Genomic DNA, 13,904 nt, shown 5'->3' on the forward strand with positions numbered 1-13,904 from the left:
GAAAATAACAGGATCTGACTTATCTTTTAAGAGGCTCAGTCAGACTGCCGTGTAAAGATGGGGTTGTAGGTGTGGGGACAGTAGTTCAGGTGACTAGTCAGGAGGTGAGAGGTTAGCTGTGGTAATGGAGAAACATATAACTTTCAGATCTAACACTTATATGATTTGCTGGTACGTGGTTACAGAGAACGAAAAAGAATGGAATCAACAGTGGTGCCTTAGTTTTTGGCCTGAGTAAGCCAGTTAACATGCGGCCATTTCTGAGATGGGAAAGGTTCGGAGGAAAGCAGGTTTGGAGTGGAAGATTGGAGAATTAAGAAGACAAGCAGTGTTAAGATACCACAGGAAATGTCACCTATGCAGTTGGAAGTAAAAGTCTGGAGTTACAGGCAGAAGTCAGGGTAGGCACATACGTGTACAGTCAGTAGTCTGTAGATGATGATTAAAGCTATGGGGAGGGAGAGAATGAGATTCCCATGGAGCGAGCAGATGGTGTAGAGTCTGCTCCTCAGGGCACGTCAGCATCAAGAAGTCAAGAAGAGTACCTGCAAAGGAACCCAAGAAAGAGAAAGAGAACGTTTCATGAAGGATAGAATGGTCAACTGTTGTTAGAGAAAGGTCAGGTAAGATGAGGATGAGAATTAACCACTGGATTTAACAAAGCGGAGGTGAACTTTGGTGTCAGTAGAGTGAGGAAACCAAAGCCTGATTTGAGTGGGTTCAAGAGAGGATGGAACTAGGGAAGTGGTGACACTTGTATTGGGGAAGACTCCTTGGAAGCAGAGCAGAGAAGTAGCTGGAGAGGAGACAAGAGGAGGTCACAGGAAGTTTTTGCCGTTTTTGGTTTTTGTTTGTTTAGTGAACTACATCCTTTGTTTAGGAAAAGAAGAGTTGAGGCAGAGTCTGTGGATACAGATGCTGGTAGCCTGGTAGGCCTGATAGCATAGGGTTCCCATGATTGCTTCTGTTTTATACTGAGGGAAATAAGACACAAGCCGTGAGCTGAGAGAGAGAGGAGAAGGGCAAGGAGCACACACACTGTTAAGTTCTAGAAGCAGCGAGAAGGCATGAAATAATTATTTTGGAGAGTATGTTGCCTGTTATTCTAGACCTTTTTAGACTCTGAGATAACAGTGTAATCTCAGGAATACCAAGTGTGTGTATGGATGTTCTGGTAAAAGGAACCAGAATAGGAATAGTTGAGGCTGAAAATCACTTATTGTAGCCAGAGTGCCTTGCCGTCTGATTTGTCCAGGGGATGTGTAAAAGTCATTTCATAAGTTCCAACTGAAAACATTTTTGAACAGTTGATGAAAGTGAAAGAGGAGAGTGAAAAAGTTGACTTAAAGCTCAACATTCAGAAAACTAAGATCATGGCATCTGGTCCCATCACTTCATGGGAAATAGATGGGGAAACAGTGGAAATGGTGTCAGAGTTTATTTTTTTTGGCTTCAAAATCACTGCAGATGGTGATTGCAGCCATGAAATTAAAAGACGCTTACTCCTTGGAAGGAAAGTTATGACCAATCTAGATAGCATATTCAAAAGCAGAGACATTACTTTGCCAACAAAGGTCCGTCTAGTCAAGGCTCTGGTCTTTCCAGTGGTCTTGTATGAATGTAAGAGTTGGACTGTGAAGAAAGCTGAGCGCTGAAGAATTGATGCTTTTGAACTGTGGTGTTGGAGAAGACTCTTGAGAGTCCCTTGGACTGTTAGGAGATCCAGCCAGTCCATTTGAAAGGAGATCAGCCCTGGGTGTTCATTGGAAGGACTGATGCTAAAGCTGAAACTCTAATACTTTGGCCACCTCATGCAAAGAGTTGACTCATTGGAAAAGACTCTGATGCTGGGAGGGATTGGGGGCAGGAGGAGAAGGGGACGACAGAGGATGAGATAGCTGGATGGCATCACCATCTCGATGGACATGAGTTTGAGTGAACTCCGGGAGTTGGTGATGGACAGGGAGGCCTGGCATGCTGCAATTCATGGGGTTGCAAAGAGTTGGACACGACTGAGCAACTGAACTAAACTGAATATCAGTTTATTTATCTGGTTCAAAATACAGAAGGAATGAATGTGTAAGCAGTGAAGAATCTCCTTTTCTTGGCCACTACCGTCTAATTCCTTTCATTGGAGTCTGTCAGTAATAACACTTTCTTGTGTCTTCTTCCAGAGATATTTTACGGGTCCATTTTTAAAAAGCTAAATCTATGCTGGAGTTTTTAAAACAATCCTTTCTCCAATCAAGTAAATATTAAAAAAAAAATTATACTAATATTTCTCTATTCTCTTTATTTATTAAGAATAATTTTTAAAAAGAGCATCCCTTTTAATACTGACTTCATAATGTTGACAGCCATCTGGCAGGAGCTGCATTTGTTAGATTTTTCTTTAGAAATATGTATAGTTAACAAGGTTCTTTTTGCTTCTTTGTCTTCACAGCTGATCTAGCATCTTTGATGGATAAAACGTATGAGAGAAAGCTGCCTGTTAGTTCTTTAACAATATCACGGGTAAGAAAACTTATATTTTCAAGGAAGAAAGAGAAAGAAAGCAAGAAAGACTGTTTATATATATGAGGCTGTGTAAATAAAGACCATCTTTTATAGGAAATATTTTTCCAGAGTATCTTATGTTTTTATAATTACTAATAGATATTTTATGATGAAGTAGTAAATTTCTTTGACAGGAACAAAAGATAATAAATTTACCAGACTCTAATGTCAGTGATCAGTGTTGTTTATTTAACTTAATTTTTCCAGGATACGATATGATACCGTCATTTTTTTCAAAGTTGATATACTTTTCAAAGTGGTAGTATTCACTTGTTAATATTGGAAGTAAATTTGGTAGTTGAGAAAGTCTGTAAAAGACTTTAACTTTAGGCTGCTACAGAGCATTAGATGGGAGAATAATCTTAGGCTAGGAATCAAGAATAGCAATTGATCCATTGACCATTACTGATGAGCTTCTATGCCAGCTGTTTACTAGTTTCTTAACATCGTCTCACTATTCTCATAGCAGCCATGTAAGATAAGCATTGTTGTCTCCATTTTGCATGTAAGGCTCAGAATGATGACTCTCCCAATTTTACATAGTTCATAGGTGGAAAAATTGGGCTTTAAACCCAGATCTCTGTGGCATTAGAGTTCTCTTCTGTTGCCTCCCAGAAATCGACCTGATCTTGTCTTCATGAATTTCCTTTGTGACATGGGGCAACTGTGGCCTCTCTCAATTTCATTCAGTACGGAGACAGTAGTATCTTCCTCACAAGGCTTATGTGATGCTAAATTGAGATCTGAGTTGTGAAAACTATTTGTAGAAATTAATGACACCATAAAATTGAAAAGATTGTTAAATTGATGAGAGGAAAAATAAAGAAACCATCATCCCTTTTAGTCTCAGTGCTTTTTTCTGCTCCTTGATACTTTCCTTTTAGTGGGCAAACTGTTTAGCTTGATCATAACCTAGTAATTTTCATGTTGGAGAGGAGCTGAAAGACCAGTGGTTCATCCCTTATGTGATGGATGAAATCTCTGGCCGTAATGCCTGGTGTTTGTTTAGGCTGCACTTGAGAGTTTAAAGAGCTTTCACAGAAGAGCTTTCACGTACATTTTCTGGTTGGAGCTTCATACTCTTCAGCACAGGTGCCTTTATTCTGTTTATGCAGACAAGCAACCAGGATCCAGAGAGACTGTGTCATCTGTTTATGCCACACAGCATGCAATCAGGAGAGCTAGTTTTCAGTCTCGGGTCCTGTGTTTGAACTATATTTTATCCGCTCCTTAATAAGATTTCTAAATAAAATCTAGTAAGTCTTCCAAAGAGGACTCAGAAGTCTCTCCTCTTTACTCTCCTCTCCATCCTCCTGAAGTCTTAACTTTATTCACTACATCCATTATTTCCTACTTCATCCTTTTTGCCTCTGAGTCTTTAGAGTACAATTCATCCCCAGGCTTCCCTGGTGGCTTAGGCAGTAAAGCGTCTGCCTGCAATTCAGGAGACCTGGGTTCAATCCCTGGGTTGGGAAGATCCCCTGGAGAAGGAAATGGCAACCCACTCCAGTATTCTTGCCTGGAAAATCCCAAGGATGGAGGAGCCCAGTAGACTATAGTCCATGGGGTCACAAAGAGTTGGACACCGCTGAGCGACTTCACTTCACCCCCAGAAGAGTCTTTTCTGTTTCTCAGATTTAGAGTTAAGGAGCACACTGGGGTATTTTGGGGGTCAAAAGGAGACTTGGTTGGTAGACAGTAATAAGTTGACTGGTCCGTAGCAGAACCAAATCAGATAGGAAAAATGGATGTAAGACCAAGTTCTCTAAATTTGGATTTTCCTCTTTTGGGTCATGTTTTTTCAGCCATTAGAGTCTTCATCTTCTGAACTATTGTGTTTCCATGTATTTGGAACTTGGAAAACAGAGAAAGTATCAGGATCTAAAGATAAAGGAAAATATCAGTGACTAATTGTAGAGTAGGAAGAGCCCTTTCTTGTTCGGAGCGGGGTTTGTGTTTAGTTTTCAAACAGTTTTTCTAACCAAGGATATTCTACATATAGAAAAAGAGAGGCCATTGTAGATTCTTGTTGGTATTAGGATAAAGTGGTATGAAGGGTGGAGCCATAGTACATGAACCCTGTCCTAATAAAACGACTGATTTATCTTTAAGGTCAGTATGTGACTTAGGCTCAATATATGACATAATTTGTATTCAACCAAGGGTTTCTTTTTCCGTCTTTCAGTTTGTGGACAACATTTCATCTCGAGAAGAGATAGACCATGCAGAGTATTACCTTTACAAGTAAGTTTTTCATTTCATTTGACTATATTCTCATCCCTTTTTAATAACGAAAGATCATAAGTGCTGTATATAATGTTCAGTATCTTGCTTTTAAAGTTCGTGCTTTGGTGATCTTTCCGTATCAGTGTGCAGAGAGGCTCGTCTTTTTTTTTTATAACTGCAGCGTATTCCATACTATGAATATGTCACGTTATTTACTTATTTTTGGCTGCGCTTGGTCTTCATTGCTGTGTGTAGGCTTTCTTTAGTTGTGGTGAGTGAGGCTGCTCTTTATTCTGGTGTGCAGGCTTCTCACTGATGACTTCCCTTGTGGGGCACAGGCTCTAGGCATGCGGGCTTCGGTAACTGCAGCACGCGGGCTCCGTAGCTGTGGCCTGTGGCCCTGGAGTGTGCAGGCTCCACTAGTTGTGGCACACGGGCTTTGTTGCTCTGAGGCACGTGGACTTTTCCTGGACAGAACTGAACTCGTAACCCCTACACTGGCAGGTGGATTCTTATCCACCGTACCACCAGGGAAGTCCCGAGTATGCTATTTAAATCAGTTCCCTACTGTAGGGCCTTCTTTGTTGTTTTTACTTTTTGTATGATGTACAACACAGCCATTAATAATCTTTTACGTTAGTTTTGCACACTGTTCTTATAAGTATGTATATTTAATATATATATATGTAGATGTAGTGATAACATATGTATTGACATATATACATATTTAGTTTCAATAACTTTTGCCAAAGTTTGCCCAATAGAGGTATTTTCATACTACTGAATTTTTGTTACTGATAGGAGAACAAAATTTGTCTATCTATCTCTTCTCTCCCTTTTTTATTTAGCTGGAAATATACTTTTTAAGCCCCATTCAGCACCTATTTTCTTTATTTTTTTTAATTTTAAACTTTATTTTATATTGGGGTATAGCTGATGAACAGTGTTGTGATAGTTTCAGGTGAACAGCAGAGAGACTCAGCCATACACTTACATGTATCCATTCTCCCCTAGACTCCCTTCCCATCCAGGCTGCCACGGAACCCTGAGTAGTGCTCCATGTGCTATACAGTTTATCCTTGCTGGTTATCCATTTTAACTATAGCAGTGTGTACATGTCCATCCCAAACTCCCTGACTCTCCCTTACCTCTGGCAGCTGTAAGTTCATTTTCTAAGTCTGTAAGTCTCCTTTTGTTTTGTAGGAAAGTTCATTTGTATCATTTCTTTTTAGATTCCACATGTAAGAAATTCAGGTGGTATTTCTCCTTCTCTCTCTGACTTAATTCACTCAATGTGACAATCTCTTGGTCTGTCCACATTGCTGCACATGGCATTCTTTCATTCTTGTTAATGGCTGAGTAACATTCCATTGTATATATGTACCACATCTTCTTTATCCATTCCTCTGTTGATGGACATTTAGGTTGCTTCCGTGTCTTCGCTGTTGTAAACAGCACTGCAGTGAACACTGGGTGTATGTTTCTTTTTGGATCATGTTTTCCTCCAGATATATGCCAGGAGTGGGATTGCAGAGTCATGTGGTAGCTCAATCTTAGTTTTTTAAGGAGTCTCTATTCTGTTCTCCATGGTGGCTTTACCAGTGTACATATCCACCAGCAGTGTAGGAGGGTTTTCTTCTCTTCACACCCTCTCCAGCATTTATTATTTGTGGATTTTTTGATGGTGGCCATTCTCGCTGGTGTAAGGTAGTTTTGATTTTGCATTTCTCTAATAATTAGCAGTGTTGAGCATCTTTTCATGTATCTCTTGGCCTAATGTATGTCTTCTTCGGGGAAATGTCTGTTTAGGTCTTCTGCCCATTTTTTGATTGGGTTATTTTGATGCTGTGGATGAGATGGCTGGATGGCATCACCAACTTGATGGACATGAGTTTGAGTGAACTCCGGGAGTTGGTGATGGACAGGGAGGCCTGGCATGCTGTGATTCATAGGGTCGCAAAGAGTCGGACATGACTGAGCGACTGAAGTGAACTGAACTGATGCTATTAAGCATCATGAGCTCTTTGTAAATTTTAGAGACTAATCCCTTGTCAGTTACATCATTTGCAAATACTTTCTCCCAATCTGTGGGTTGTCTTTCTGTTTTGTTTATTGTTTCATTTGCTATACAAAAGCTTTTGAGTTTAAAATTTGTATGGTGACACATAAAAGACGCTGAATAGCCAAAGCAATCTTGAGAAGGAAAAATGGAGCTGGAGGAATCAGGCTCTTGGCTTCAGACTATACTACAAAGCTACAGTCATCAAAACAGTACGGTACTGGCACAAAAATAAAAATATAGATCAGTGGAACAGGGTAGAAAACCCAGAAATAAACCCATGCACCTATGGTCAATTAATCTATGACAAAGGAGGCAAGAGTACCCAATGTTAGACAGACGATCTCTTCAGTAAATGGTGCTTGGAAAACTGGACAGCTGCATGTTAAAAATGAAACTTTTTAAAGATTTTTTAAAGATTATTCTTTAACACCATACACAAAAATAAGCTCAAAATACATGAAAGGCCTAAATATGAGACTGGACACTGTAAAACTCCTAGAGGAAAACATAGGCAGAACAGTCTCTGACATTGCAATAAGTTGTTTTTTTTTTTTTTTTTTGATCCATCTCTTAGAATAATAGAAATAAAAACAAAAATAAATGGGACCTATTTAAGCACTCTTTTCAGCTAACACCATTCTAAAATTTTTCTGCGTTGCTACATTTGCTTCGTTCTTTCTCACAACTGGGAACAGTCCCACTGAACCTCAGGTGTACTCACTCCTGTGTACAAAGAAGCATGTCCATTCAAGTACCATCTGTACCACTAAAAACTGGAAGGACCTAAAGCTCATTATGTGAAAGATTGATCAAATCAATTATTTATTCTTGTAGTTGATTTTTCGTCTATCAAATAACTGTCGAAGTGATACCTTAAAACTGACTTTTCATGTGATTCCTTACTGTGATTTTTAAAGCCTGATTTATGATTTGTTCCAATTCCTAGGCAGCAAGAAAAGATTTGGACTGAAATTTAAAATGTTTCCAGTAAGCGTTGCCTTAGAAGTTCCATTTGATCTTAACTCTGTTTTGATCAAGAGAGTTTTCAGTTATTTCCATCTGGGTATATTTTTTAAAGCCTTCTTTAGATTAGTGAAAATGTTTCCAATTTTTTCATATGTGATATTGCTAACTAGCAATGAGACTTCTTTTTTTTCTTTCTGAATTGGGTAGATTCTACCATCATTTTGGTGTTTTCTATTTAAATATAAATCTCAAGTAGATGAGATTCCTAACCTTAAAAAAAAGATTTTAAATCTCAGATTGCCTTTCACAGTGTCCTAAGTTTAAATTCTAGGCCCTGAAATCATAATTGCAAGTGCCTTCCTACCCTTCCTGGGCTTCCCTGGTGGCTCTGATAGTAAATCTGCCTGCCTTGCAGTAGACCTGGGTTTGATCCCAGAGTCAGAAAGATCCCCTGGAGAAGGAAATGGCAACCCATTCCAATATTCTTGCCTGGAGAATTCCATGGACAGAGGAACCTGGTGGCCTATAGTCCATGAGATTACAAAGAGACATGACTGAGTGACTAACACTTTTTTCCTACCCTTCATTAAGATAAACACAAGTGAGTTCCTTGGTGAGAGCAGGGAATCCACCTTCCTTTAGTGGCTCTTTGACACTGTAGGGCTCCTTTGGTGGTGGTTTTTGTCTATGGTGAAAGCGGCATCTGGGCTAGCACCTTTGTTTGCTTTGTTCCTGGGAAATGCAGAAAATAGTTCCAATTTATAAAAGGAACTATTTTTAGAATTCTATTCAGGACATAGTGCCATGGTCTCAGAAGAAATATGTCCCAAGTTTACCTCTGCCTCTGAAGCATAGAACTGATTTCAGCATGTATTCACTGAGCACCCATCGTGTGCCCAGAATTTATCCAAAGTGTTGGGCATGTAGTGATGAATAAGTTAGACACTGTTCTTGTCTTCATACATTAAAGTTTAACTGAGAAATTTCAGTCCTCCCGAATGGCCTTCTTGATTAATTCTTCATATCACATCCAGTTTTGTGAAACCTGGAGTCTTATTGAAAGTCACAAAATCTCTATTTCCTATTTTTAGTTAGGTCATGTAGGATACTCTTGTTTTTGTCCATCTTAAATCTAAGCCATTGTGTAATTTGACATTCCATCCTTTGCTTAATCAAAACTAGTGTTCTCACCATGACTTAATCACTTTTATTTCTGTTCTTTCTCCTCCCATTGCCACGAAAATACAGCTCTATTTTACTCAGCTTTTTTTTTTAAAGAAACATGCTTGTGACTTGATGATATTACTGTTGTCTGTGTGTGAGACTTGGTACAGCACCATAAAGCTGCATCAGCTTTAGATGATGGAGGTTGGCCAGTGTTCGTTCATCAGCTAAGTATCATCTGCTTTCCAGCCTTAGAGGATATACAAAATATAATAATGCCTCAGCAGAGTTACAGGTCAAGTTATGAACTCTTGGGGTTTCTCTCCTTTAATTGAAATCAGGAGTGTTAATCCTGAGGACCCCAAGAGCCTGTGGGATTTCCAGCAGTCTTCAGCATGCATGGTTGCAGTGCCTAGCATTTTGACACGGGTATCATCTCGGAGTAAACAGTGGACGATATGGAAACATAGGAGCAATTAACAGTGGAAGATACGGAAACATAGGAGCAATTTATTAATCCTGCAACTAACACTGTCTTGCTGACTGGCCTGGAGGATTTCTCATTTCCCAGGAGGTATCCTTCTTGAGGGGAAGGCTGGCTGCCACCTCTGCCACTGGTGCAAATCATTTCCTGCCTCAGCCAGGCTCTGCAAGCAGAGTGTAATGGCTGCATTGCCACATCTTTGGTGATCAGATCTTCCCAGGGATTACATGAAGTCTGAGAGAGGTGGAGAAGTTTGAAAGCCTGGAGTGGTCCATGGAAAACTGGTTGAGCATCTGCCGTTAAGTCGGACGCACAAGTAAGCAGTTCCGAGCCCCACGGTTCAGGGTGTTTCTGACACATGCCAGCGTGTTAACCATCCTCTCGTCCCAGCAGAGACTCAGCCTTTGACTCTCCTGAAGTTTAAAAGTTTGGGGGCGTCAACATTAAAGAGTCCCAGGCATCTTTTAAGGAGACGTACAGAGGCTGCTCTTTAGATTGTGCGAAAGTGAAAGTCGCTCAGTTCTGTCCAACTCTTTGTGACCCCATGGGCTATACAGTCCATGGAATTCTCCAGGCCAGAATACTGGAGTGAGTAGCCTTTCCCTTCTCCAGGGGATCTTCCCAACCCAGGGATCAAACCCGGGTCTCCCACATTGTAGGCAGATTCTTTACCAGCTGAGCCACAAGGGAAGCCCAAGGATACTGGAGCAGGTAGCCTGTCCCTGTCCCTTCTCCAGCAGATATTCCTGATCCAGGAATCAAACCGGGGACTCCTGCATTGCAGGCAGATCCTTTACCAACTGAGCTATGAGAGAAGCCCCAGATAGCAGGAGGGAGAGCAAATATTCAGTCACCCCTGCTTGGGCCCCAAGCCTCCTCTCTGAGGACCCACAACCTTTTGACCAACTTCTGCGCTGCTACTTGTAAGTAAATACAAATACTAAGGAAAGAGAAATCATGCTTTAAACAGAATAATGTGAACTAAAGATAATTAAGTCAGTTAATTCTAGGAGCTGTATAGGTGGAGAATAAAGAATTTTTTTTTTTAATTTTTTAATTTTTTTTTACTTTACAATATTGTATTCATTCTGCCACACATCAACATGAATCCGTCACGGGCGTACATGTGTTCCCCATCCTGAATCCCCTTCCCACCTCCCTCCCTGTACCATCCCTCCGAGTCATCCCAGTGCACCAGCCCCAACCATCCTGTATCGAACCTGGACTGGCGATTCATTTCTTATATGATATTATACATGTTTCAGTGCCATTCCCCCAGATCGTCCTACCCTCTCCCTCTCCCATAGAGTCCAAAAGACTGTTCTATACATCTGTGTTTCTTTTGCTGTCTCGCATACAGGGTTATCATTACCATCTTTCTAAATTCCATATATATGCGTTAGTAAGAAATTTTTTTTTCAAAAAAACTTGATAATACACTACAACAAACCCAAGAGTAAAAATGAGTAAAATAGTAAAAAAGCTAAATTGAAGTAAATAAAATATGGAAGCTAAGAAACAAGAGAACAAAACCTGCTAAGAACTGTTAGGCTGTGCAAAATAAACATGATTAAAATAAGAGAATAAAAAAATAAAAAGCAAAATAAATCAAGATAAGAAGGACTTGAGCTGGGGATTTCATAACCTGTGTATAATGTGGCTGGGAGGTTAGGACAGCAGGCACAGGCCTGCTATTGCAGGATACTCTCAGCAGGCTGAGTGATCAATCCCTTCATGAGTGGCTTGCAAACTGTCCTCCAAGGAGCCCTCGAGCAGGTCCCTCACAGGGGCCTCGGTGCGAGGCTGGGAGAGCAGCAGGCTGTGAGGGTCAGGCCAGGCAGCTCTGCCCCCAGCCCTCGGCTGCTGCTTCAGCCAGAAAAGCTGTGCCTCCAGCTGCTTTATGGATCATGTTGGCAGGAGAGAATTCAAGGGGGAGGTCTGTGAAGCTAGATGAGAATAAAATTACATTTTTATTTTCACTCACCTTCCAGTAATATTTAGCATTGCTGTCCGTTGTGAATATTGACAGCAGACTACAGTACTGTTAGCAGTGTCTTTCTCATCAATAAAGATTTTTTTAATATCTTTTTATATTGATTTTCTTATATCTCATTGGATTTGTTGCCAGAATCTTGACAAATTATGCTCATCACTGCCTAGGACTTGCATTTATAATTAACTGTTGCTGGCTAGTGTTATTTCCTTTATTAATGGAGAAGCACATGTGACCATATCTCAGGGACTTTTTAATGTTTTGATAATTCTGTTTCACTATAACTGGTTTCCTTGATAATACTGTGTTTAAAACATTATGAGAAGGTGCCATCAGACTGCCTGAGAGTTCATGCTGCAAAAAAATGTTACAAACCTTACTGTGAAGACCTGTTACTTGGATTTATTCCTGCTGCTTCCCCTAGGCCTTTTGAAGTTTTCTAGTTCTTTTTTTTTTTTTTAATAATTTTACTTATTTATTTTTGGCTGTGCTCGGTCTTTGTTGCTACACTCAGGCTCTGTCTGGTTGCGGCGAGCAGGGACTACTCTAGTTACAGTGTGCAGGCTTCTCGTTGCGGAGGCTTCTCGTTGCGGAGCACAGGCTCTAGGCACAAGGACCTTGGTCGTTGCAGCACACGCGCTCAGTAGTGCGGCTCACGGGCTCCAGAGCACAGGCTTAGTAGTTGCTTCACACCCTGTGGGATCTTCCCAGATCCGGGATCAAACCCCTGTCTCCTGCGTTGGCAGGCATATTCTGTACTACTGAGCCACCAGGGAAGCCCCTGATGAGAAGAAGCCTTTCTTCTCTTATTTTAGGTTAAGCCTCCTAGAGTTAGCCAGGCATATGGGTGACATGTGGGAAGTGTAGATACAGGCGGTCTCTTGTCTCCCCACTGGAGCAGAAGAGGTCTGGGGAGGCCCTGAGATGCTGTCCGAGCAGTGCTAGGACGGGCTTGGGCAGGAGCACCTCTGCTTGACTGTGGTGTCATCACCTCTGCCCCACTCCAGCCCCAGGTTGCAGAGGAGCCGCAGTCTTCCGCCCACAGTAGCAGCAGAGGTTGGCGGCCCGGAAGAGAAAGGTGAGGGCACAGCCCAGCACAGGACAGCTGAGAGGAGGAGGCTGCTCAGTGCTGGTGAGCGTGAGAAGGTGACTGCCAATCCATGCTCTACATGTGTTAAGTACAGTTTTACATGTCCCATGTCAGTAAAAGGAATTCAGCAAATTTTTTTTCCCCGCCTTGGGCAAAGGATTAATTTTTGCTTTCTGCCCACATGCCCTCTCATTGGCTTTTGAAGGAAAAGGGCTGCCTACCTTTTGCCTTACTATTAATTTATAGTGCTGCTAAGAATCTGATCTGCATCTTGATTTGACTGACTCAAGAGACTGAGGCATGGAGATTCACTAAGCACACTCAGCACAGAAGGTGTGCAGGTAAGCCATGTCTGTCCTGCAGTGAGAAGGGAAACCACAAGGGCGAAATGTCAACAGTGGGACAGGGCTAGAAAAACCGAGGCAGTGCTTTCCCAGCGCAAGAATCGATAAGGATTTCAGATGGGGCTACAACTTATTTTTAAGAACACTGAGGCAGAAAGAATCCCGTGGAAACCAGAGTGGTGAGGCAGCGTGTCTCTCCTGGCCACCTGATGAGCAGTTCTGCGCTCAAGACCCTCCAGGTCAGTGTGTGCTGCCCACGTGCCGACGGGCGAGCCCTCAGGCAAGCTGCGTGTCTCCCTTCCAGGAGGCAGAGCTGCATGTCGTTGGTGAAACTGTGGCACCAGTAAAAGGTGTTGCTTCCACGGTTTATAACAAGCTTTAACAGTGGCTGTATTAGTATTTGATTACTACATTAACAGAATGCAGAACCAAGCCATAAAACTTCCTTCTTTCTGTGAGACATCCTCCTCTTCACTGAGGATGTTTGCAAATTGCATTTTTAAAGCCATATTTAGACTTTGAAATCATTTTAGCACGGTGGCAGTTTAGAGATGCATGAAATTAAACTTGCTTCTTTTACTATTCATGCATCAATAATCTAAACTGATAATTTAATCTGCAACATAAATGGTTAGTCCTGAAGGATAAGTGATAGAAATTTCTAACATTGACTTAGCATTTTATATTTTAAGAATACATTTTTTAAAAAGGTAGCCTTTCGGGTTTTAGCAAAAATGTCGGGAATGCCGCATTAATTGTCACACAATAAGAAAAGATCTCTGCAGAGCTCCATGAAAAGGTCTGTTTTTCTCAGAATGCAGCTCTCTGTTGTCATGGAGAGTGGCGTGCCACCCATTAATGAGAGGAAGTCAAGGTTGCGTGGCAGGCAATGTGCTGCCAGCATTTTCATCCATGCTGTACCTGGGCCTCAGGCGTCTTTCATCCATGGCTTAACTGACCTGGCATATACCAGGCGTCCCCAGTTGGAGACGGATGGCAGGTCAGGAACAGCTGGGGTG

The 13,904-nt window shown here is 41.4% G+C and overlaps 1 protein-coding gene across 6 annotated transcripts in view; it reads left to right on the forward strand.

The window, feature by feature from the left end:
- The window catches only part of MRPS27 (mitochondrial ribosomal protein S27), a 104,010-nt gene that overhangs the window by 24,548 nt on the left and 65,558 nt on the right, over positions 1–13,904 (forward strand). For all 6 annotated transcript variants that reach the window (XM_027519887.1, XM_027519885.1, XM_027519886.1 and 3 more), the window contains 2 exons: positions 2,444–2,514; positions 4,742–4,800. In XM_027519887.1, coding sequence (XP_027375688.1) covers positions 2,444–2,514; positions 4,742–4,800 — 130 coding nt within the window. The remainder of the gene's footprint in view (positions 1–2,443; positions 2,515–4,741; positions 4,801–13,904) is intronic.

Source organism: Bos indicus x Bos taurus, chromosome 20 (genome assembly GCF_003369695.1).
Source record: "Bos indicus x Bos taurus breed Angus x Brahman F1 hybrid chromosome 20, Bos_hybrid_MaternalHap_v2.0, whole genome shotgun sequence".
Classification (NCBI taxonomy): Eukaryota; Metazoa; Chordata; class Mammalia; order Artiodactyla; family Bovidae; genus Bos; species Bos indicus x Bos taurus.